Here is a 22,391-nt window from a genome sequence, read left to right as displayed (position 1 = left end):
GATCACAGGATTCAGAACTGCAAGGAATCTTGGAGATTATTTGGTTCAAGAGCCACATTTTACAGATAAATAAACGAGGGTTCAAGAAGGGAACTTAACAATACCACCTAAATAATAAATAGAAGAAGATTCAAGATTTAAGCCCAAACCCTTTGTCTCTAAATCATGCTCTTTTCATTACACCCTTTCCCAAGGCCACAAACATATGCCAGGTTGAGTCTTATTTCAGTGTCTTATCCAACTTTCTCAGCTTAAAAAACAAATAATCTTTATGCCCAGAAAAAGGCAATTAATTATTCATTAAATATTCATCTAGTACCAAATAACCAAAGTGTGGAGAACAAAGAGAAAAATAGAAAGAAGGTAAGTGGACTTTGGCTAATGTGTTAAAAAGTATGCCAGTTTTTGAAGGACCACCCTTTCGGGGAGGAGACCGTGACAAAAGGCCATGCATCTGCTAAATTTTCCAGTCCGTCTGCTAAGCACTCCACTTCTGGGGTGCGAGCTTAAAAGGCAAGGAGAGAACGGAAGCGAGGTGGTTTTTTTTTTCTGCTCTCCTCCTCCGCTGGTTGAGCTGCACGCACAGACGCTGAATGAGGTTCAATTCGGCCCCGTTCTCCGTAACAGCACATGCTTGACGCAGCTCTCAGCTTCAGAGGTGGCCTTGGGTTTTTGGTGAGTTCTATACGGAATATAGACTAAGTGTAGATCTAAGACTATTTGTTTGTATTTCTATCTTCCTATCTTTCTAATCAACATCACCTTGTAATTTCCAAACAATAAAAGCTCCAATTAGAGATCAGAGGCTTCTTCCACTTACTGGTCTGGGAGATAAATAAAGGAAAGGTTAAAAGGGAGTTTAATGCTCTTGTATCCAATTTTAAATCTCACACTAGGAAGTTCAGAAGCAGTTTCAGGAATGGAATATGTAAAATGAGAAGACTTTAGTCAAAGGATTTTGTACACCCCCCCTCCCCCCCACATTTTAGGGAAGTTTTATTTGCTAAGGTATCAAATAGCTTTCTGGCTACTATTCTACGGAAGGAGAGGGTAATGTAAAAGAGTAACAGCATTGGGGCAACTAGATGGTGCAATGGATAAAGCACCAGCCCTGGATTCAGGAAGACCTGAGTTCAAATCTGAACTCAGACACTTGACAATTACTAGCTCTGTGACCCTGGGCAAGTCACATAACCCCCATTGCTCTACCCAAAAAAAAAAAAAAAAAAGAGTAACAAAGGGAAAAAACTAATAAAATCTCCTGATTTATCTCCCTACAAACATGGAAATGATGCAAAATGATAATTATTAGAAATTGAAGCACACCATTGGAAAAATTAATTATTTAAGGAAAAAATTCATTTTTCCAAAAAAAGTAATTTCTACCAAAAAAAAGAGAATAGAAATATCTCCAAGTTCTTCTAGAACTAAACATTATAAAGATTTGAAGTACTTTCCAAGTAAAATGATTATAATACAATCTTCATAATGTATATGCTTTTTCTGAATTTAAAAAAGGGACTATGCTGAACATAAAGCTACTTAATTTCTTGGCACTGGAAAAGGTTTAAGACACATATTTCCAAACTTTATATTATTGATTTAAATCAATATCTCCAGCCAATAACTACAACAACTCTATGTCAATATTTATAACCCTGAAAGTTATCCTATTTTCTCAAAATCTTTTATTAATATATTTTTTTGGTTTGGTTTGGTTTTTTAGTGAGGCAATTGGGGTTAAGTGACTTGCCCAAGGTCACACAGCTAGTAGGTGTTAAGTGTCTGAGGCCAGATTTGAACTCAGATACTCCTGACTCCAGGGCCGGTGCTCTATCCACTGCGCCACCTAGCTGCCCCTATTAATATATTTTTAAAGCATCAAGTAAAGAGAGGCAGGAACAGGGAAAAAGAATCTCTATATTTAAGACAGAGAAGGTTAGGGGAAAAAAAATCAAATCAAGGTCAACTAAGTATACTGTGACCTAAACAAACAAACAAATAAATAAATAGGTGGATAAAAGGATAAATAAATAACATATTGCTTACAAAATTGTGGAAATTTTTTCTGATTTGTCTGATAACTCCAGGGAAGGTAGGTCGAAGTAGCTCCTGTAGACTGGAAGGCCAGGAACTATACCTACTATCAACTTCAAGGTTGTTGATCCACTGAAAAAGATAAAAATCTAAATATTACAATGTTAACCTATAAGAATTTGCAGTAAACTTCACAAGAGCTTTAAATCATTTTAAAGGGAAAAATGTATATATTTAAAAGGAAATAAAAGGAAAACAGCAACCTGAAGACCTTCTAATGAAGAACTTTGTAATATAAATATAAAACTAAGTATGAAAGGTAAGTCATTCCTACAAGCTATTAAATCAGAACTCAAGTACTGGCCAGCCATCAAAGCTGATTACATAAAACTGAAAAGTTTCACCACCACCACAAATAAAACCAATTCAGCTAAAAAGAGAATGGAAGGGGGCGGCTAGGTGGCGCAGTGGATAAAGCACCGGCCCTGGATTCAGGAGTTCCTGAGTTCAAATCCGGCCTCAGACACTTGACACTTACTAGCTGTGTGACCCTGGGCAAGTCACTTAACCCCCATTGCCCCGCAAAAAAAAAAAAAAAGAGAGAATGGAAACAATTGGGAAAAAATTTTGTGGCAAGCTGCTCTGTCTTGTTTCCAAGATAGTTAAGGAACTGAATAAAATTTATAAGAATAAAAGTCAATCTCCATTTGATAAACAAAGGATATATATGAATAGGAAGTTTTCAAAGAAAGAAATCCAAGTTAACAACAGTCAAAAAGAAAACATATGCTCCAAATCATTAATAATTCAAAAAGCCACTATGCATATCTTTGATTGAATAATATCATGAATGGTCCATACCTCGAAGAGATCAAATAAAGGGAAAAAGGTCCCTTACATAAAAAAAAAATATGTATAGCACCTCTTTTTATAATGGCAAATAACTGGGAACTAAAGAAGTACTCATCAATTGAAGAATGGTTGAACAAATCATGGTATATGAATACAATGGAATACTATTTATGCTGTAAGGAGTGCCCAAATGGACTGTTTCTATGTAGCAATTCAGAGATAATAGCACAAGCTGGAAAACATTTATATAATGATAACTTTATAAAGACAACCTTTTAAAAACTTAAGATCTCTGATCAATGCAACTGATGATCATGATGTTCTATGCCACCTACCTCCTTGACAGAGAGGTGATGTCTCTGTGTGTGTGTGTGTGTGTGTGTGTGTGTGTGTGTATAATATATATATATATTTTTTTAAATCTGTCATAATCAATGTCTGACACAAATTTTAAAGTTTCATCTTCTTCATGATTAAGTGGTAAAGTATATACAAAAATTGGGCTTCAAAAGAAAAAAATACATTTTACTAATAAATCTGAAAAATTGTTCCAATACTCTAATAATCAGAAAATACAAAGTACAATTTGGATGCTACCTTAAACTCATTAAATTGTTCAAAATAATTAAAATGATAACAAAATTTATTGCTGGAAGGGGTACAGTGTGGGTGTAAAATGGTGCGATCATTTTGAAAAGTAATATGACACAAAAAAAGAAAAGTAATATGACAATATAAGAGGTAGATTGGCAGTGGATAGACTACTGGACTAAAGAATAAGAAAGAATCAGGTTCAAATCCTGCCTCTGATATGCATTAGATTCAAGATCCAAAGCAAGTCATTAAACCTCTATGTACCTCATGCAACTTCTAGAACTTGCCTACTAAGTCACAGACAGATTACAGTCTGCATTGGTGGAAGGAATTCCCAGTTTGCCAAAGATAAAAGGATCACAGATCCTGCCCATAATTTAAATTTAAAGGAAGGTCTATAAAATTGGTCCTATCTTCCAACTCAGTGATTCTACTACTAAGAATATAACTGAAATGAGAAAAAAAGTTTTATTTCTGACAAAATATTTACAGTAATATTATACATAAAAGAAAAAAAATTGAAATAATCCATGTGACCACTAATTGGGCTCAGCAAATAGTTAGCAAAGAAATGACAGATACTAAACAAATTATAGTATATGAATATGTTAACCAGAAATAATGAATCAAATATAATGAAATATTACTGTGCCATAAGAAATTACAATATAAAGATATAAAAAATGCAAAGAAAGCAGATATCAGAATATAAACATTGCTGATATAAGAAGAAAATCTATGAAATTTTAGTAAAAAATAATTCAGAGAGGAAATTTGCAACCAAGATGCATCTAATAATACTCTACCAAGTTTAATATAGATTTTGAAAATATACTAAGTTTTTCATTTGTTTTTGTATCTAAAAATTTGCTTTTGTTGATGGTTATTAAGTTAAAATAAAAACAGAATAGACTTAATCTCAACAAAAAACAAATTTAAAAACCAAATCCAATGTTTATATAATCCAACATGTATATTCATATGAATAAAATTTTAATTTCTCTCCTGAGGGTATTTGAAGTTGTTTTTAATACAGTTATAAACATATAAGTCCTCCTTCAAACAGGGCTTCTACATTGCTTCATATTTATCATCTTTGTCTAATCAACATAAGTACCCTGAAGACAGGAGCTATTTTCTTTTTTATGTGTTTATATATTAAGCATCCAGCACACACAGAAGGCAAGTAATATTTGTTTAATTGAATTGAGCCTTTTTAAAGCGAACAATAATATTTCATTATGCTGACCCCTAACAACTTGTTCAGTCATTCCCCAACCAAAGGGCAAATTGATAGTTTCCAGTTTTTCACTAGTATAAATAAAGCAACTATTAATATTTTTGTACAGACACACTTTTTCTCACAATGTGAGTTATTTTTTGTGTGTGTGTGGCCTCAGAGCTACCTATTTTATCTATAATTTGTTCCATTTGTCCTTGGGTGACAACACTTCAGGGTAGTTTGTGGGATAAAGCGTAAAGGCAACTATAAGAACACAAAAAGTCTATATTCTCTTCCAAGAAGCCCTTGGACATGATTCCCTGAATACTAGATATCCTCAAATAAGTTATAAATCACTGGATTAAGAACAAACATAACATGTTTAGAATATATTCATTAATAACCTACTTCATTTATATACGAACTTGAGTAATGAAAAATAAAACTGGCCCCCAAGAGTTGTAACACATTGTCAATTTATAGTAATAAGAGTAGTGAGTATAGCAATTTTTATGAGAAAATTATGAAAAAAATATTAATGATATTTGAATTTGAGAATATTTGAGAATTAAAAGAGTCCTCACAGAAATAGTAGGGCTTCTGATATCCACGGCATAGTCTGCATCTGATGGCTGGATGTTCAGTTTTAAAATATTGTGCAGAGATAAGTCTTCTATTCCTAGTCTGTGTAGTCCCTCCATAACACGAGCTTCATTCCTCAACACATCAAACAAGCTGAAATAAATTACAGAACTCATTATTCCTAGAAACACTTGAAAGCTACTAAAGTTCTGATCCTGGTAAGTAGACTAAACAGAGAGAAAATATGGTATAGATTCTACCACTAAGTCAATATGTACCCTACAGGGATGTGCTTCTATTTGAGTCTGACATCACTGTTCTAGAAAAATGTAGAGGAATATAGCATGGGTTTAATAATAAAAATGAAAATCCCCTAAAAAAGAAAAAAAAATAGATTCTATAGCATAGCTGGTTTAAATTGTTTAAAGTGACTGAAATTTTAGTTCTTTTTATGATTTCAGTACTTTTCAAGGCCCGTGATGTCATTAGTGTGTGTCCTCCCTCTACTGACAAAGAATGTACAATCTTTTGGATATGCAGGACTGAAATGTTGGTCAGCTGGTGATATCCCTCTCAACAACTCCAAACAGGAACCCAGTCCACTGTCAAGGCCCTTTTTGAAGGCTTTCCGACTACTTAGTAAGACCTGACAGAACCTTCACTTCAGTTATATCAGCTTCAAGAAGACAGCCAGGGTTTAATGAAGTAGCCTTCAGGTCAATCTATCAAAATATACAAATCTAATGCAATCACCACTTTATCAAAGTACTTTATCCTTTGTTTATAAGAGTTAGCATTTAACTTGAGTTAAATATTTATTCAATTGTGTGTATATATTTTCATATTGACAACCTAGGACAAAAGAGTACTAATGATATCAAGCTCTTTGAAATATATGTAACATTTTACTGGCTATGCCCATCTATAATAACATTATGTAGACTTCGTAGTTTAACTTTGATAACATGGGTAGTTTACTGTGAATAACTGCTTCCTACAAAGCATTACTAACGTTGTGATTTAATACTAAGGCCCCAAGATGTTTTAGTTAAAGTCTATAAGTCAAAGGATAAATTCCGATTTAGAAACAAAGCAAATTAGAATATAGCTGTAAGAAATAATTCTGTACAATTTGGTAAATAATAGCTTATTACTGGACAGTACTTTAGTGAACATGAACAGGAGTATTTGTGGAAGCATTCCAGTGACATGAATGAAACCAAACATTTTTTTCCGTAAGAGTCACAACAAAGGGCCTTCACTGGCAAATGCAGTTCTACCCCCAGTAGACCTTTTGACTGAGATGGCCAACACAAATATTCAGTGGTAAGAGGGCAATGGGTTACTTTTTATTAATATGGACTCCATAAATGCAATTATGAAAACCAGATGCAGGTGATAGTGTGTTACAAGAAGGCAATATTTCATGTGGAAAAATCACACAGAAAACTGCCTATACCCAATTATTCTTTGAATAAACCTCATCCAACACTGGAAGCCTTCTAATACATAGTAACATCTGAGCAAAAACCCTATTAAGACATGGAAATAAGAAAAATTTTTCACAAAATGAAGAATGTTGATATCCATACCTAAATATGTCCTGTGTGTCTAAATCAATGTGTAATCCATTAATGAACAAGGCAGACTCTCCAGGCTGTAATCCTAAAGTTCCTTTGAAATACTGAAAATTTAAAGGGAAAAAAAATTGTTGACATGCAAAAGGACATTCGAAAGAAGAACTTCTTCCAATTTTGTATCTTTCTCTTTTCTACCGTCACCTTTTAGCTGACGGGAGTCTGAATCTTGTTTCCTACAATTTTTAGGAAACTGGGAGAATCCAGTAACTATGTCTCTACTTTGTTATAAGAAATTAACTGAAAGAAGCAACAGCTTCTAGTACTTAATAAAAGGCAGTGATGTGAGATGGTGGTGGTGGTAGCTTTCCCTGCACTGCCACTGGCTATTTTGCCCAGCTAGTGTTAGCAGTGGAACAAAGAGAGGGCTAAGGTGCATCTGAATTACTCAGTGAAACAATATCAGTAGGCACTGATTCCTGAGTGAGGAATTATCAAGCAAAAAACACTACTGGATTATTTACTAATTAAAGCAACTATAAAATGTAGTTTATTTAAGATAGGGCTTTTCCATTTGAGACCCTTTTTGCCCAAGAAATTTTTATGGGACCCTGGGTACATAGGTAAATAAAATAGGTATACATAACCTTTTACTGTTGACAAATTTTTTGTGACCCCCACATTCAGTTATATAGCCCCATATGGGGTCACAACACACAATTTAAGAAGCTTTGATTTAAGAGACTTAAGGCCCCAGTGAGTTCTATCAATTTTTCTACTATAAAAATGGCTGGGACAACGGCCACACCTAAGTTCTTTGGATGAAAGGCCTAAAGTCAAGGTAAAGTTTAAATCAAAATAGGGGAAAAAAAATTTCACAGCACTGGATTTTAAAAGGGGGAGAGAGGGGAAGGGATATTTGGAAAATCCTTGGTGTAGCACCAAGATTAAATAGATACTTAATTCAACATTTATCTACTTTAAAGAGATTTCCCATCTCACCACCACCACCGCCACCCCCCCAAAAAAGAAGCAAAAGCTGATGTTTTCTGGCAGATGTTACCTTCTGGTTCTCTTCTACTTCAGTTCTGAGTTCTTGATTAACAGCAGTTTTCGTTATTGCTCTAAAGAAACAAAAAAGTTAATTGGGTGCTTGGCTCAACATTAAATAAAAATTCGCTTATGGGAAGGGACCAGATTTTGAAGAATCCACTACTAAGTGCTAAGTAAATTATTACTAAAAGGGTTTTTTAAAACATACAGTCCTTAAAAATGAGTATGTAGGGGGGCGGCTAGGTGGTGCAGTGGATAAAGCACCGGCCCTGGATTCAGGAGTTCCTGAGTTCAAATCCGGCCTCAGACACTTGACACTTACTAGCTGTGTGACCTTGGGCAAGTCACTTAACCCCCATTGCCCCGCAAAAAAAAAAAACAAACAAACAAACAAATGAGTATGTAGCCCCTTGCTTAATAGCACATTTTCCTCTACTTACAATCATTCTAAATCATTCTAAAGTAGCATTGTTGCTTCCAGACTCTTGGCTAAAAATAGAATACTATTGTCAACAATAGAATTTATTCCTAATGCCTATAAAGTGAATAAAAAACTTCTATAAGTAAATTTAGCATTATATTTAAGTACTCACTGGTAGTGTTTATGTGCTCAACTCAATAACTCTGATATGACTGAGAATCTACTGTGAGATTTATGGTAAGCTTTTGTCAGGTAATTCTATACTAAACTATATTAAAAAGAAAAAAAAAACAAATATATCAGAGCTCAAAATAACTTAGACTAACCTTATTATGATTTTAAATAGTCGTACAATGTATAAGGGAACTAACTTTGACCCCTTGGTAAAACACTTAAGCAAGAATATGAAACAAAAGACTAATGCTTATTAATAAGTATAAAAAATGAGGACTTCAGAATTTTGATACAAACTTGCATACAGCTTTAGAATTAAGAAAAATGTACCCACTACTATATATAAGCAATAATAATCTGATTTAAATGCAGAAAAATAATGTAGTTTAAACACAGTAGGGTCTTTTGGGGAACACCAACTAAGATTTTTTAAATGTTGATTCTACATTAATGTATAAGGATAGTATCTGGTTTGAATCAACGAGGAAAAACTCATGTTGAACAATTATTAGTATAGTTATCAAATAAAGAAGAGAACATGGGAATCAAGAAAATAAGGGTCTTGATCTTTTTTATATAGAGATTTCTTCCCTTTCAAGACACAGTATTGTTTCAATCAAAATGCCATTTTAATATAAATAAAACATCCTTATTTTTTACACTTCATGTCAATTTTTTTATTTTAATGCTTTTATAAGGAAGTAGGTACACATTATGTAAGAATTGTTCACAACAAGATTTATTCCATGAATTTCCCTAACACTTCATATGTGTTTCTGTTTTAAATGCTAATCTAAGCAAATACTGGAACTGATATTTCAAACAATGCCACCTTGCACTGATTGATGTAGCACTTTTTTTCTAAGTTCTATTACATTTAGTAAACCTCACTTTGAATTTTAACAAGATGAGAAGACAGGTTATCGTTGAATACTATGTTAAAGAGGGACATTTCCCTGTGCTTTCTTCTGTATTACCTAGCTTTGGTAGGAAAATTCTGACTGAGATCCTTTAGAACCACCAAAGCTACCTCAAGAGGTGCAGCCAGGACTCGGGCAGCAGTCTGGAAACTTAGATCTATAAAAAAATGAAACAAAGTATAAAGTTTAACCCAGATACTAAAAGTTAACTATTGTTACAAAGTATACTAGTTTTCACATGCAGGTACATATGCAAACAGACACACAGAGACACAAAATGCTTCACAATTGACAAACCTTTCATATTCTTTCACTGGTAAAAGACAAGACCTCAAATGAAATCATTCAAGTGGATGGTATTTTGAAGACACAATTACAAGTTTAATCTTTTCACAGCATTTTTTGGTTCTTTTAGGATCTACCTAATGAAAATAGTATTCTTTAAACCAAAAGTGAAAATTTTTTTCTTAAGGAATAGAGCTACTAGTTGACTCAAAGGCCAGTGGAAAATCTAGCAACGTAAATAATTTATATATGTCACACATAAGTACATTTAAAAAATGTACTTACTGTGAATGTATCTGAATTGCTAACTACTATACACATTCTACAATTCTACATTATTGCTATACCTCTCTGCAACTATTTGGTCCCAGGGCTACATACTGCAAATGCCTTTTTCTATTATCTATCACAGTTATTAAAACTATTAAAATTTCTGATGAACTCTAATACCACAGAGGAAATATCAGGTATATTTAACAGGCTCCAAAGTGTATGTTTCCTATATTATAAAATTAAACCAAATTACAGGTAGGAATTACCCTGCAATTGCCAAACTTTCAGAGGTGCCATTTCATTGGTACTTTCCACAAGATGCTTCCGGAGTTCCTTTAACTGTTCCTTCATATCAGGATGGAGTTCTCTGACAGAAATATGAGGAAAGTCAGATTCAAAGTGTCGATTACCTCTTATTTATTCAAAACATACTTACATACAAATATAATTTATGTTAACATCTGGTATATGATTGTTGTTTTTTAAGCTTCTGTTCAATTTTATGACTAAGAGTTTCCAAATAGTGATATAATTCCTCTTACCCATTTCTTTCCTATTTGTAAATGAATACAAAAGTTAACACAAAATTCAAAAACAGATGGATGGTTGATATATAGTGGCAAGTCTCACCAAAATATTCTTTCAACAAACACTTCAATAACAACAAAGACAATTTTCATCAACTGGGCTGACATTAAACAGAGTAAAGTGTCATTTGTGTTCTGAGAAATTATCATCTGATAATCTAAAGTTTATATATAAGCAAGGGAAATTGTCCTTAAACCAAGATTGATTTGCCGTGTCCTTATAGCATTCCTTTTTTACCTAACTACAAGAAAAAAGGTTATATTAACAGGTAGTGGAAGTGAAGTAAATTTGTACACCAATATACAGAACTGAAAAAATGTACTTACTGTACTACTCTGGATCCCTCAGTTCCAAGGGTTATTTTCTATAGTAGATCCACTACTCATCATAATGAAATTATCAAATAATTGCTATTTGTATCTGTATATCATCCATCTCATCTCTTTCTAACAAAGTAGATTGCAACACATCCACATGTGCCCACATGGGCAACTCTTATCCATAAGATAAAATCTATTATGATGGGGAATTCCTCAGTATCTTTTGACAGAATATGGATCCAATGGATCCACATGTGGAATACCCTTCTGTTATGCCTCATTCTTGCTATGTGACAAGCCCATAGGAAAAATCAAATTGATAAAAAAAAATATTTCATTTAGGAAGCTCTAAAATGCTCCATTGCTTGAGGAAAATAACATAATATGATCCACAAACATAAGATTCTGGAAACTTCACTATCTAGAGAAAATCACTCTTTAATTTAGACTAGTTACCTTAAAATTTATACTAGTTACTTTAAAAATTATTTTAAATGAATAAGCTCCTTGGTAAGAAGGGGTCACTTTTGTTTTCTATAATTTCCATAATGTACCTTTATATTGTAAACAACCAATAATCAGACCAATGAGGAAAAATCTGATATGTTAGAAGCTTGATGAATAATTTTTTTTAAATATTTTGATCTTGGGGGAGCTAGGTGGCACAGTGGATAAAGTACCTGCCCTGGATTCAGGAGTACCTGAGTTCAAATCCGACCTCAGACACTTGACACTTACTAGCTGTGTGACCCTGGGCAAGTCACTTAACCCCCATTGCCCTGCAAAAATAATTTTTTTTTTTATCTTGGGGCAGCTAGGTGGCGCAGTGGATAGAGCACCGGCCCTGGAGTCAGGAGGACCTGAGTTCAAATCCGACCTCAGACACTTGACACTTACTAGCTGTGTGACCCTGGGCAAGTCACTTAACCCCCATTGCCCTGCAAAAATAATTTTTTTTTTAATCTTGGGGCAGCTAGGTGGCGCAGTGGATAGAGCACCGGCCCTGGAGTCAGGAGGACCTGAGTTCAAATTTGGCCTCAGACACTTAACACTTACTAGCTGTGTGACCCTGGGCAAGTTACTTGACCCCAATTGCCTCACTTAAAAAAAAAAAATTTTGATCTTGACTATATAATGGTTTAATCAGTGCTGAGGTTAAACAAAAATTTTAAAGTATATAATATGATAGGGCAGAAATCATCTGTTAGTGATTTAGTCATATATAACTCTATCAAGTATTAAAGCTAAAGTAAATAAAACATTCATACTAGCCATTAGCAAAGATGATTCCTACTTCATCTCTTTTTTCCACACCTAAGAAAATGGAAAAGATATATGGTATAGTAGAAAGAGCACAAGTTTTGGTCTCAGATCCTAGCTCTATCATTTAGTAAGGTATGTGACCTTAAAAAAGACACTACTGGGGGCAGCTAGATGGCACAGTGGATAAAGCACCAGCCCTGGATTCAGGAGGACCTGAGTTCAAATCTGCCCTCAGACATTTGACACTTGCAAGCTGTGTGACCCTGGGCAAGTCACTTAACCCCCATTGTTCCCACCCAAAAAAAAAAAAAAACACACACACAAAAAGACACTATCTCCCTGGGCCTCAGTTTCTACATCCATAAAATGGAACAATGGGCAAAACAGATGCTACGGTCCTTTTCTAGATCTTACATCTATGATCCTATGAGAAGTGAATAATGCCCAGACAAAATTTTACAAGGAGTTCTGATAAAGTTATACATAATTACCAATTTATGATAGACATGGTAACAAAGTTTGTTTGCTCTATAAGGTCCTTTATGTGACCTTAACATGCTTCAGCATACTGAGTATACTCAGAATTATAAAACCATGGTACTATGAGCTAGAAGGAACCTCAAAGATAATCATCTAATCCAATCCCTTCATTTTTACAGATAAAGCCTATTTCTACAAAAGAATATTTTTCTTGGATTTAAAACTTGTAAAATCATAGTTTATCCCTGCAATTCCCCAAATAATCTTTTAAAAAAAAATTTGGGCATCAACCATCACTTCCTCAAGCTAAAATAAACTATTTACCAGACCAAAAAAAATTGGGGGAAATAGTCCAATTTCTCCTAATGTTCATCTGAGATCTACTATGTTGATATGAAACCAAGTCATAGGTCCAGAGCAAGAAATCAGGCAGACACATAATGCCTTAGTGATTATGCTTTACCTTTACTTAAAATCATAAACACAATCATTAAAATAAGGACAAGAGCAATTGCATTTTAGATTAAACACAAGAAAGCTTGTCATGGGTCTCTTTGTATACTGATGCTTATTCTTTCTCCTCTTTCTATCTGTACACTTAGTGCTCAGCACAAAGCATTATAAAGAATAAACAATTACTATTTTTATTAAAATTCAATCATTCAAGGATCCTGAAACTTAGGGAAGATAAATATGTCAGAGATAATCCTATGAACCTAAGATGCTTGGAAAGCAAGCAACTAAGAAATTTTGACCAAGGAGATCATTTCAGATTTAACATGGTAGTCATACCTTAATCTTCCAAACAAGAATCCTTGAACTTCATCAATAGGGTCATTTTCACCTATTACTGTAGCATTCATGTCAGTTCCTACAAAAGCACAGTAAGTATCATACATATTACCACTCACTAATACTGATATTATCATCCATTTTGTTTGATGTCCAAAAAAGTCAACCTGAGTCTATGAAAATGATAATATATAGTTGGTTATTTTTTTGTTAATTTTTCAATTCTAGCTAGCCCTAGCACATTTTGGGGGGTGGTGGGGATTTTAATTTTTTCAAATATTTTCTGTTATTGATAAAGTAAGAATAGGCTTTTGCTATTCAAATGTTAGAAAATTTTACAAATGAATTGAAACATTCATAAACATGAAAAAAGTATGGGAAGTCTCCCAAAATCAAAAGCAGCAATATTATAACAGGCAGCTCCTCCAATTTACCAACTAGACAAACAAAAAAAACAATGCACAGGGGTATTGACAGTGACTGTAAAAGTTTATATTATTTACTGTAAGTGCTGTTATTTTCCAAATAAAACTAAGTTATTAGATGATTTCTAAACCACATCTTTATTATTTCCTGATGTGTTTGAAAAAAACACACAACATAACAACTCCTTTTAGAAGACCATTTTTTAGCCTTCCCCTTTCCTTCTTAAAAAATATTTCATTTAAATCACGCAATTAAGAAAATTCATAAAATAACTAAAAAATTAAATGGGTGGAGAGTGGTATAAGAAAATATATCCACATGCATTCTGGATGAAAGTAAACAAAACATTTTTTCTTACAAATGAAACACAAAAAAGAAAGGCAAAGAAAAATGGATTTGCGTTGTTCAGCACTCCTTCCATTAGCTAATTAAACTGTGATATGGATAAGCTGTGAAAGGCATCTCATCTAACATTCTTGGCCAGAAAGATGTTGGTTATCACATAAAATACTCAGACAAGGATGGAAACAAAATTTCAAGGAATGAGGTTCAGATCTCTACAAAGAATTTAGAAGAAAAAATTCTCAAAGGGGAAAATGGATTGGTTTAAAATGTAAAATTATAAAAAGAAGAGAAACAGGACAACTTTTGTTCTATTTTAAGAATTCACCTTTCACCTGAGTATCATCCTTGGCCTTGTACTCGGTGCTCTTGATAGCCAATTCCACACCATACCCAGAAAGGTAGACTTTCTCTTTACTAGGATTCTAAAAGTAAAATAGGTACATACATTATTATCCTATCTTTTGAACTTGTTTCCTAAAATAGGAAATGTTATTATGTAGCAACACATACATGTATACATATCTGCATGTGTGTACATAAATGTATACACATGTGCATACATATACATACCATGTGTGTGTCTTGTACATTATAGGACCTTAAAAAATATATGTGTTGAGTTAAATAGAAATAGTTGCAATCTAATAATTAAGCCATGTTCCAGAAGTTCATAAGTAGACTGCTTGGAATGCATAACACATTTTGCCACAGAATCAGAGTATTACAAATAATGATTGGATCCCTAGAATAATCCAAAATAGCCCATTTGGCCAATAATATATCAGTTAAACATAACCACTATTTATGATATTGTTTCATAGGATATTCATTCAGACTTTCCACCTGGGATGCCAGGAACATATTCTCCTCTCTCTCTCAACTGAGGCAGTAGGTAGTAATGAGACTCCAAAGATTCTAGTGGAAGCAGGGGAAAAAAGTCCCAAGAATTCTCAGCTGGAGCATAAAGAAAATCGATAGGGATCTCTTAGAGCTGTCATGAAGAGGCCAGTCTCAAGCTGAGGCAGTCAATTATATATGAGATGCTTGTAAGTTGGAAAATCCATGTACAAATGTGTTGATATAAAAAATGCTTTAAAAACAATTAGCCAGATGCTACAAATGGTCTAAAATCATTAAACTTAATTTTACTTCATTTCTTAACATCACTTTGGAGCAAAAAAGAAAAGAAAGGAAAAGCATTATTGGAAATATGGAACTATCAAGAACTATGGGAAGTATCAGTTCACTAATTCCAATTTAGAAAATGCTATCTATGGGGTTTGGGGAATAAAAATGTAATAACTTCATTCGGCCACCCTGAACACTACTTTCTTTCTAATTTTTATTGGAAAGGTAGGCAATCCTTCTACACAAATGTATAAAGAAAATATAGCCAGGTGTGATGAAAATGAAAATACTAAAGAATGATATAAATAATCAAATGACGCAAAAGAACAACATAAATATATATGCCAGGCCAAACTAACAACCAATAAAAGTTTAAAAATTAAAATAATACTTACTGATATATAGTGTCTGAGTACATAATTTATTTTCCCTGCACTGCTTTTTGCTACAAGTTGATGGTGGAAATTATAAAATTCTTTAGAGCCAATCTCTGAGTAGAATATCACCACCGGGCTTCCAGGATTTAAGGACGGATATCTGTGATCCCCTTTGAACAAATTTGGTTTGGGTCTGGGAATAAACATCAAAAGTTGTAATAAGACAATTCAAATCAACTCTATTTCTACAAAAGAGTTTAATTACTATTACTAACTTTATTTAAGTATTCTAATACCAAGAACATGAGGGAAAAATTCCCTGTATTTCTATTCTTTCTACTGTTTGTTTTTATCATGAATCACTGTTGGATTATTATCACATACTTTTTCTGAATCTACTGTTATAATCATATGGGTTTTCTAATATGTTGTATGATACTGACACTACTTATGGATATTAACTAGGCTTACGTGGCACATAAAGCCTATATGACCACAAAAATCATGGAAGCGACCTCAGAGCCATCTGCCATAGAGTGCTAAGCCTGCAAATCAGAAAGACCTGAGCTCAACTTTGGCCTCAGACACAACCTGTGTTTGCCTCAGTTTCTTCAACTGTAATATGAAAATACTAATGCACCTACCTCCCAGAGTTGCTGTGAGGAAGGAACAAATGAGGTAATAACTATAAAGTGCTTAGCACAGTGCCTGACACACAGTAAGCACTAAATAAATGCTATTATTATTATTATTATTATCTATTCCAACCTAAATACCAAGTGAATTTCTACTATAATGCCTGACAAGTGGTCATCCAACCTGTCTGAAGATCCCAAAAGAAGGGGAATCTACCATCTTTTGGGGCAGCCCGTTCCACTTTTGGAAAGGGGCAATTACTAGAAAGTTTATCCTGTCAAGCCTAAATTTTAACTCTGCAACTCCACTGCTCCTGATTCTGCACTCTGGGACCAAACAGGACAAACCTAATTCCTCCTGCACACAGCACTTCTTCAGACATTTTACAGCTACCAAAGTGACTTTCCTAAAACACAGGCCTGACCAGGTAAATCCCTTATACTCAATAAACTCCAATGGCTTCCTATTACCTGATAAAACAAATACAAAACTCTTCTATTTGACATTTAAAGCCCTTAAAATCTGGTTCCATCCCATACTCTTGTACTAGATGTTCCCCATCCCTAGAATGTGCTCACATCTCACTTATAGCTCCCAGAACCCTTATTTTCTTCCAAAGCTCAGTTCTGGGAATATCCTATTCTCCCAGCTTGTGCAAGCTCCTTCCCCAGATAATTACCTGGTAACTATTTTGGACATGCCTACATATGTATATGTGTTTCCTCTTGCTAGATATGCTCCTTAAGGGAAGAACTGTTTGGTTTTTCTCTTTTTTCCCCAGCAGCCAGCCCAGCACCTGATATACAGTAGGAGCTTAAGAAATGCTTGGTGATTGGCATGTACAAAGGAAAACAAAAGGACCATTTGGCTGGAACATAGCACAAAGAAGAGTAATCTATAATAAACCCAGAAAGGTAAAGTGGAACCAAATTATGAGGGCTTTAAATGCCAAACAGAAAAAAAAAATGTATTTTGTAGTGAAGACAACAAACAGATATTTACAGCTCTTCAGTAGGCTGGTACGGGACATGTCAGACCCTTTTAGAGAGAGCAATCTGGCAACTGTCAGGATGACTGATTAGGAACAGGAAAAGCAATAAGGAGGCTAATACAATACTGCAGGTGGGAAGTGATGCAGGCATGAACTGGGGTGGTGATTATGAAGGTGAGAGAAGGGAGGAATTTTTAAGAAGTTTTAAAGTTAAAGTCCACAGGATTTAACAACTGACTGGATATGAGGTATGAGAAAGAAAAAATAGATGATGACTCTGAAGAAGCAAACCTGGGGAATTTGAAAGATGGAGGGCCTCTGGACAGAAATAAGTACGTTTGAGAAAGGAATAAATTTGGGGAGAAATGTAATGAGTTCTATAAATATATTTATAATGAGTTTTGTTTTTCTCCTATTCTCAACAGGAGGGGAGGGTGGGGATAGGAGGGTGAAAAGGCAGATTTTGGCTGATTAGAGTAAATAATTTTTTTTAATTTTAAAGGAAATAGAATGAGTTCTGTTGAGATTGAGATGCCTATAGAATATCCAGTTGGGGATGTCCAATATAGATCAATGCCTAATAGTTGGTGATGTTGCAGGACTGGAACAGAAGAGAGAAGACAGGACTAGATGTAAAAATTCAGGAACCTTCTGCACAGAGAACAGGGCTGAACCCACGAAAACTGAGGAACTTAAAGATAATATGGAAGGAGAAAAGACCTCAGGACAGAACCCTGCAGAATTCTCATACACTAGAAGAGGACATGGATGAGGCCCCCACAAAGGAAACGGAGACCCTCTCATTTTAAAGGCAAGGAAACTAGGTGCCAGAGAGTTTAGGTAAGTTGTCAAAGGTTGTCAACAATAGAAAAGAATGAAATCAAAGTTACCTCTTAAATTTAGAAAAATGTCAAAGCCAAATAAAATAATATCTGTTATTGAACATATAAACAATTTGAGAGAACTCTAATATGTAGCCAGTACTCATTTTGACATTTCAATACCTAAGGCATGTACAATAAACACAACACCACAAATGAATAATATTACAATCAAAAACTAACAGAAGATAATGAAACTTGATGCCCTAGAGATGTAGTAAAATATCCACCTCTTCCATTTAGCTTCCACAAATAACCTAACTGTAGGAAAAATAGCTTTTTAATTACTGATATAATATTCTAAAAAGTTTTATTTAAATTATTTAGATTTAATTTAAATTATTTAAATATTCTTAATTGTTTGAAAACCATATTTTTAAAGAATAAAATCAGAAACATCCCTAATATGTAGTGCTTTTTAAGAAATCATAATATTTTAAAATGAAGTTAACAAAACCTGGTACTCTGTTCTAAGATACAAATAATAGTGTAATGGTCCATGGAAACTGGAAACATTAAATAAGAAAGAATAAATTTTAAAAGAGAAATAACACATTATGGCATAATTTATATATGAGTATGCCACATGGTGCAATGAGTAAGACACTGCACTTGAAGTCAGGAAGACTTGGGTTTGAATCTCATTACAGACATTTACTTGCTATATGACCTCTGTACAAATCATTTAAACCTCTCTGTGCTCAGTTCCCTCAACTATAAAGAGAGAGGCTTGTACTTGATGGGGTCTGAAATCTATAATCTAAGATCCTAAGATTACATGTTATTGGCAGAGGAAAATATTAGAGACACACACTCTACCTTTTAGATGCCGTCTGTAAAAGTGCTCCGAGTGTGTCAAAATCACAAGTTTTCTCTCCATGAACTGAAAAGAATGAGTGACAACCTTTTGGTGGAGGTTCATCAGCTGCTATCTGCCAGATAAAACAAGAATATTTTTTTAAAATAATTTCTAGCCAAAGGAAAAATAAAATAGTCCAACTATGGATGAAATCCTACTACTTCCAAATACCCAACTCCATTATTTAAATTCAAAGGTGCTGCCTCTCTAAGTTTGTTTCCTCATTTGTAAAATGAGGAGATTGGGGTAGATTATTTCTAAAGTATCTTCCAGTTCTAACATTCTATGACTCTGATTCAATGTTTCAAGCAGTAACAAGATATCTACAAAATGGAGTATAACTTGAAAATATTAAAAACATTAATTTTAACTTCGAAGGTATAGGCAGTTCACTTTAGTTAAATGAGCCATGAAATGTAATATGAATGCAAAGGGAAAGAATGATAAATGCCCTAAAAAAAATAAACTATAGCAAGCAGAAAAGGGTCTAAGGGAAGGCTAAGTGAAAAAGGTTTAATTATATAAAGAGTATAATGAAATGTTCTAAGGGAAAGACAAAATAAGATGCACAAATTCAATGGATGTATAATGATAGACATAAATATAAAGGCTTAATGAGATATGCGTGTCTGCAAGTTTAATTAAATGCAGGTTCACATGCTTGTTTGTAATGAGATAGGAAAAGGAAAAGGTATTGTAAGATCACTTATAGTTCTGTAATTTAATCTGTTTATGAAAAATTACATGGCTATATGGAAATAAAGTGAGCAAAGGAAAAGGCACACTGACAAAGCTCTCTGTCTTAGGAGTTTGGGAGTGTGGCATTTTGGGACAAGGATAGTTTAGGTGAAATATATTCTGCAGCTTTTTTTATCCAAATTGGGTGAAATGGAATTCTCAAAGAGAATTTATGATTTAACAGCTAAAAATAAGGATTATTATGTATGAACAAGAAATTAATTTAAACAAGAGATCCCAAGTAGGCATTTTGTATATACTTAATGTACAGATTAAACATATTATGATTCTACTGAAAGTTGTTGTATAAAGGTACTGGGACATACTAACCTGTTGGAAAGCTTGAACTGTAGCTGAATAGGAGCGAAGAGACAGAGAAAATTTCAGCAAGTTCTGCTGAAGAGGTGACAGATAATGAAATGCTGTCTTCAATAGTTCATGATAATAGGAGTAATCACTACCTGTCAAAGAAGAACACAAAGAATCAAAAATTGTACTTGATTGTAAATGATTAAATCAATTACTATATGTAAAAATTACTTTAAAAAAAGTAAAATATTGGGGCAGCTAGGTGGCACAGTAGATAAAGCACCAGCCCTGGAGTCAAGAGGACCTGAGTTCAAATCCAGCCTCAGACATTGGATACTTACTAACTTTGTGATCCTGGGCAAGTCACTTAACCCTCACTGCCCCATGGAAAAAAGAAAATTAAATAAATGAATGAATGAATGAAATGATGGAGTTATCACATGATAGCTACATATTACAGCTGTGTTATTCAACCAACAAGCATTTATTAAGCACTATGTCAACCAATAAGCATTTTTTTTTAATTTTTTTTTTTTTTTGCAGGGCAATGGGGGTTAAGTGACTTGCCCAGGGTCACACAGCTAGTAAGTGTCAAGTGTCTGAGGCCGGATTTGAACTCAGATACTCCTGAATCCAGGGCCGGTGCTCTATCCACTGCGCCACCTAGCTACCCCCAACCAATAAGCATTTAATAAGGGCCTACTTTGTGCCAGCTACTGTGTAAGACTCTGGGGAAACAAAGACAAAAGGAATCAATCCCTGCTCTTGAGGAGCTCGCATTCCATCAGAGGAAATGTCTAAGTAAATAAGTGTATAAAACAGATACAAAATAAATTCAAGGAAATTTTGAGCAGTAAGGCACTGGCATCTGGGAGAATCAAGAAAACTTTCATGTAGAAAATGATGCTTAAGCTCAATCTCGAAATAAACAAGGAATTCCAAGAGGCACAGGGGAGAGTCAATGCAAAAGCACAGAGATAAGAGAAGGAGCATCCTGTAGAGGAACAGTAGGAACACCAGTTTGAATGGACAGTAGTATGAAGGAAGACAAGCAATAGACAACACAGTTATAAAGATAGGTTGGAACCAGGTCATGAAGAGGTTTAAATGCCAAAACTGAAGTTTATATTTGATCAAAGGAACACTAGGGAAATGATCAAGATTATTTAGTAAAGGACTGATAGGGTCAAACCTACATGAAGCAAACCACATTGGCAAATGTATGGAGGACAGACTGAAAAAGGGAGAAACTTGAGTTAAGAGAAACAATTAGGAAGGTATGACAACAGTCTAGGTAAAAAGAGATGAATACCTGAACTAAGGTAGTGGTCATTTGAATAGAGAGAAGGACAGGACAAGATTTGGCAAACTAGTTAGATATGTGATGTGAGGGAAAATGAAGAGTTCAAGACAATACCAGTATTATTGGAAAGATGGTAGTGTATTAAACAGAAAAAAATGTCTGGAAAAGGACTGGGTTTGAGGAGAAAGATAATGAGTTATATTTTGAATCTACTGAGTCTGAAATGCCTCAGGGATATTAAGCTTGGAATACCCCTCTGTTTTGGGGGGTGTTTTTGGTTGTTTTTTTTCGGGGCAGTGGGGGTTAAGTGACTTCCCCAGGGTCACACAGCTAGTAAGTATCAAGAGTCTGAGGCCAGATTTGAACTCAGGTCCTTCTGAATTCAGGTTTGGTGCTCTATCCATTGTGCCACCTAGCTGCCCAAGCTTGGAATACCCAAAAAGCATTTGAGGATGTGTGACTAGAGCCAGAGAGGAAGACTAGAGCTGAATCCAAAGATGCTAAAAGTCATCTGCAGAGAGACAATAATTATAAAGCCATGAAAGCTGATGTCATTAGATGAAAAAGAAGAGAAAAGGACAGAGTCCACAGTTTGGGAGCATGGTGTGGATAAAGATCTAGTAGAAGTCAGAGTCAGACAGGTAGGAGGAAAACCAAGAGACAGTAGTATCATAAAAACCCACAGAAGAGAAAGTATCCAGGAAGATAGGGTTCCATAGTGTCAAAGGCAGCAGGATTGAGAAAAGGAAAACAGATGTGGCGATTAAAAAATCATCAATAACTTTGGAGAGAAACTCTTCAGTTAACAAAGAGGGTCAGAAGTCACACTGCATTTTCTAGGAGTTTAATTGCAAAAGAAAAGATCTATATGGGATAACAGCTTGAAACAAACAGCTTGTTTGTTTGTTTTTCCCCAGGACTGAAGTTTGGGTGGGTTCCTAGGTTCCTAGTTACTTTCAGGAAAG

At 34.4% G+C, this 22,391-nt stretch overlaps 1 protein-coding gene across 2 annotated transcripts in view; it reads right to left on the bottom strand.

The window, feature by feature from the left end:
- UGGT1 (UDP-glucose glycoprotein glucosyltransferase 1) overlaps nt 1-22,391 on the bottom strand; it is a 107,851-nt gene that overhangs the window by 59,158 nt on the left and 26,302 nt on the right. For both annotated transcript variants that reach the window (XM_043991840.1, XM_043991841.1), the window contains exons 4-14: nt 20,145-20,275; nt 19,037-19,149; nt 15,728-15,902; nt 14,530-14,626; nt 13,434-13,512; nt 10,257-10,357; nt 9,490-9,589; nt 7,928-7,988; nt 6,880-6,971; nt 5,290-5,440; nt 2,050-2,169 (exon numbers count right to left, since the gene is read on the bottom strand). In XM_043991840.1, coding sequence (XP_043847775.1) covers nt 2,050-2,169; nt 5,290-5,440; nt 6,880-6,971; nt 7,928-7,988; nt 9,490-9,589; nt 10,257-10,357; nt 13,434-13,512; nt 14,530-14,626; nt 15,728-15,902; nt 19,037-19,149; nt 20,145-20,275 — 1,220 coding nt within the window. The remainder of the gene's footprint in view (nt 1-2,049; nt 2,170-5,289; nt 5,441-6,879; nt 6,972-7,927; nt 7,989-9,489; nt 9,590-10,256; nt 10,358-13,433; nt 13,513-14,529; nt 14,627-15,727; nt 15,903-19,036; nt 19,150-20,144; nt 20,276-22,391) is intronic.

The sequence above is a fragment of the Dromiciops gliroides genome, chromosome 3, assembly GCF_019393635.1.
Source record: "Dromiciops gliroides isolate mDroGli1 chromosome 3, mDroGli1.pri, whole genome shotgun sequence".
In the NCBI taxonomy this organism is placed as follows: domain Eukaryota; kingdom Metazoa; phylum Chordata; class Mammalia; order Microbiotheria; family Microbiotheriidae; genus Dromiciops; species Dromiciops gliroides.
The sequence above is the reverse complement of the archived record's forward strand: the minus strand, read 5'-3'. Positions and strand labels throughout refer to the sequence as shown.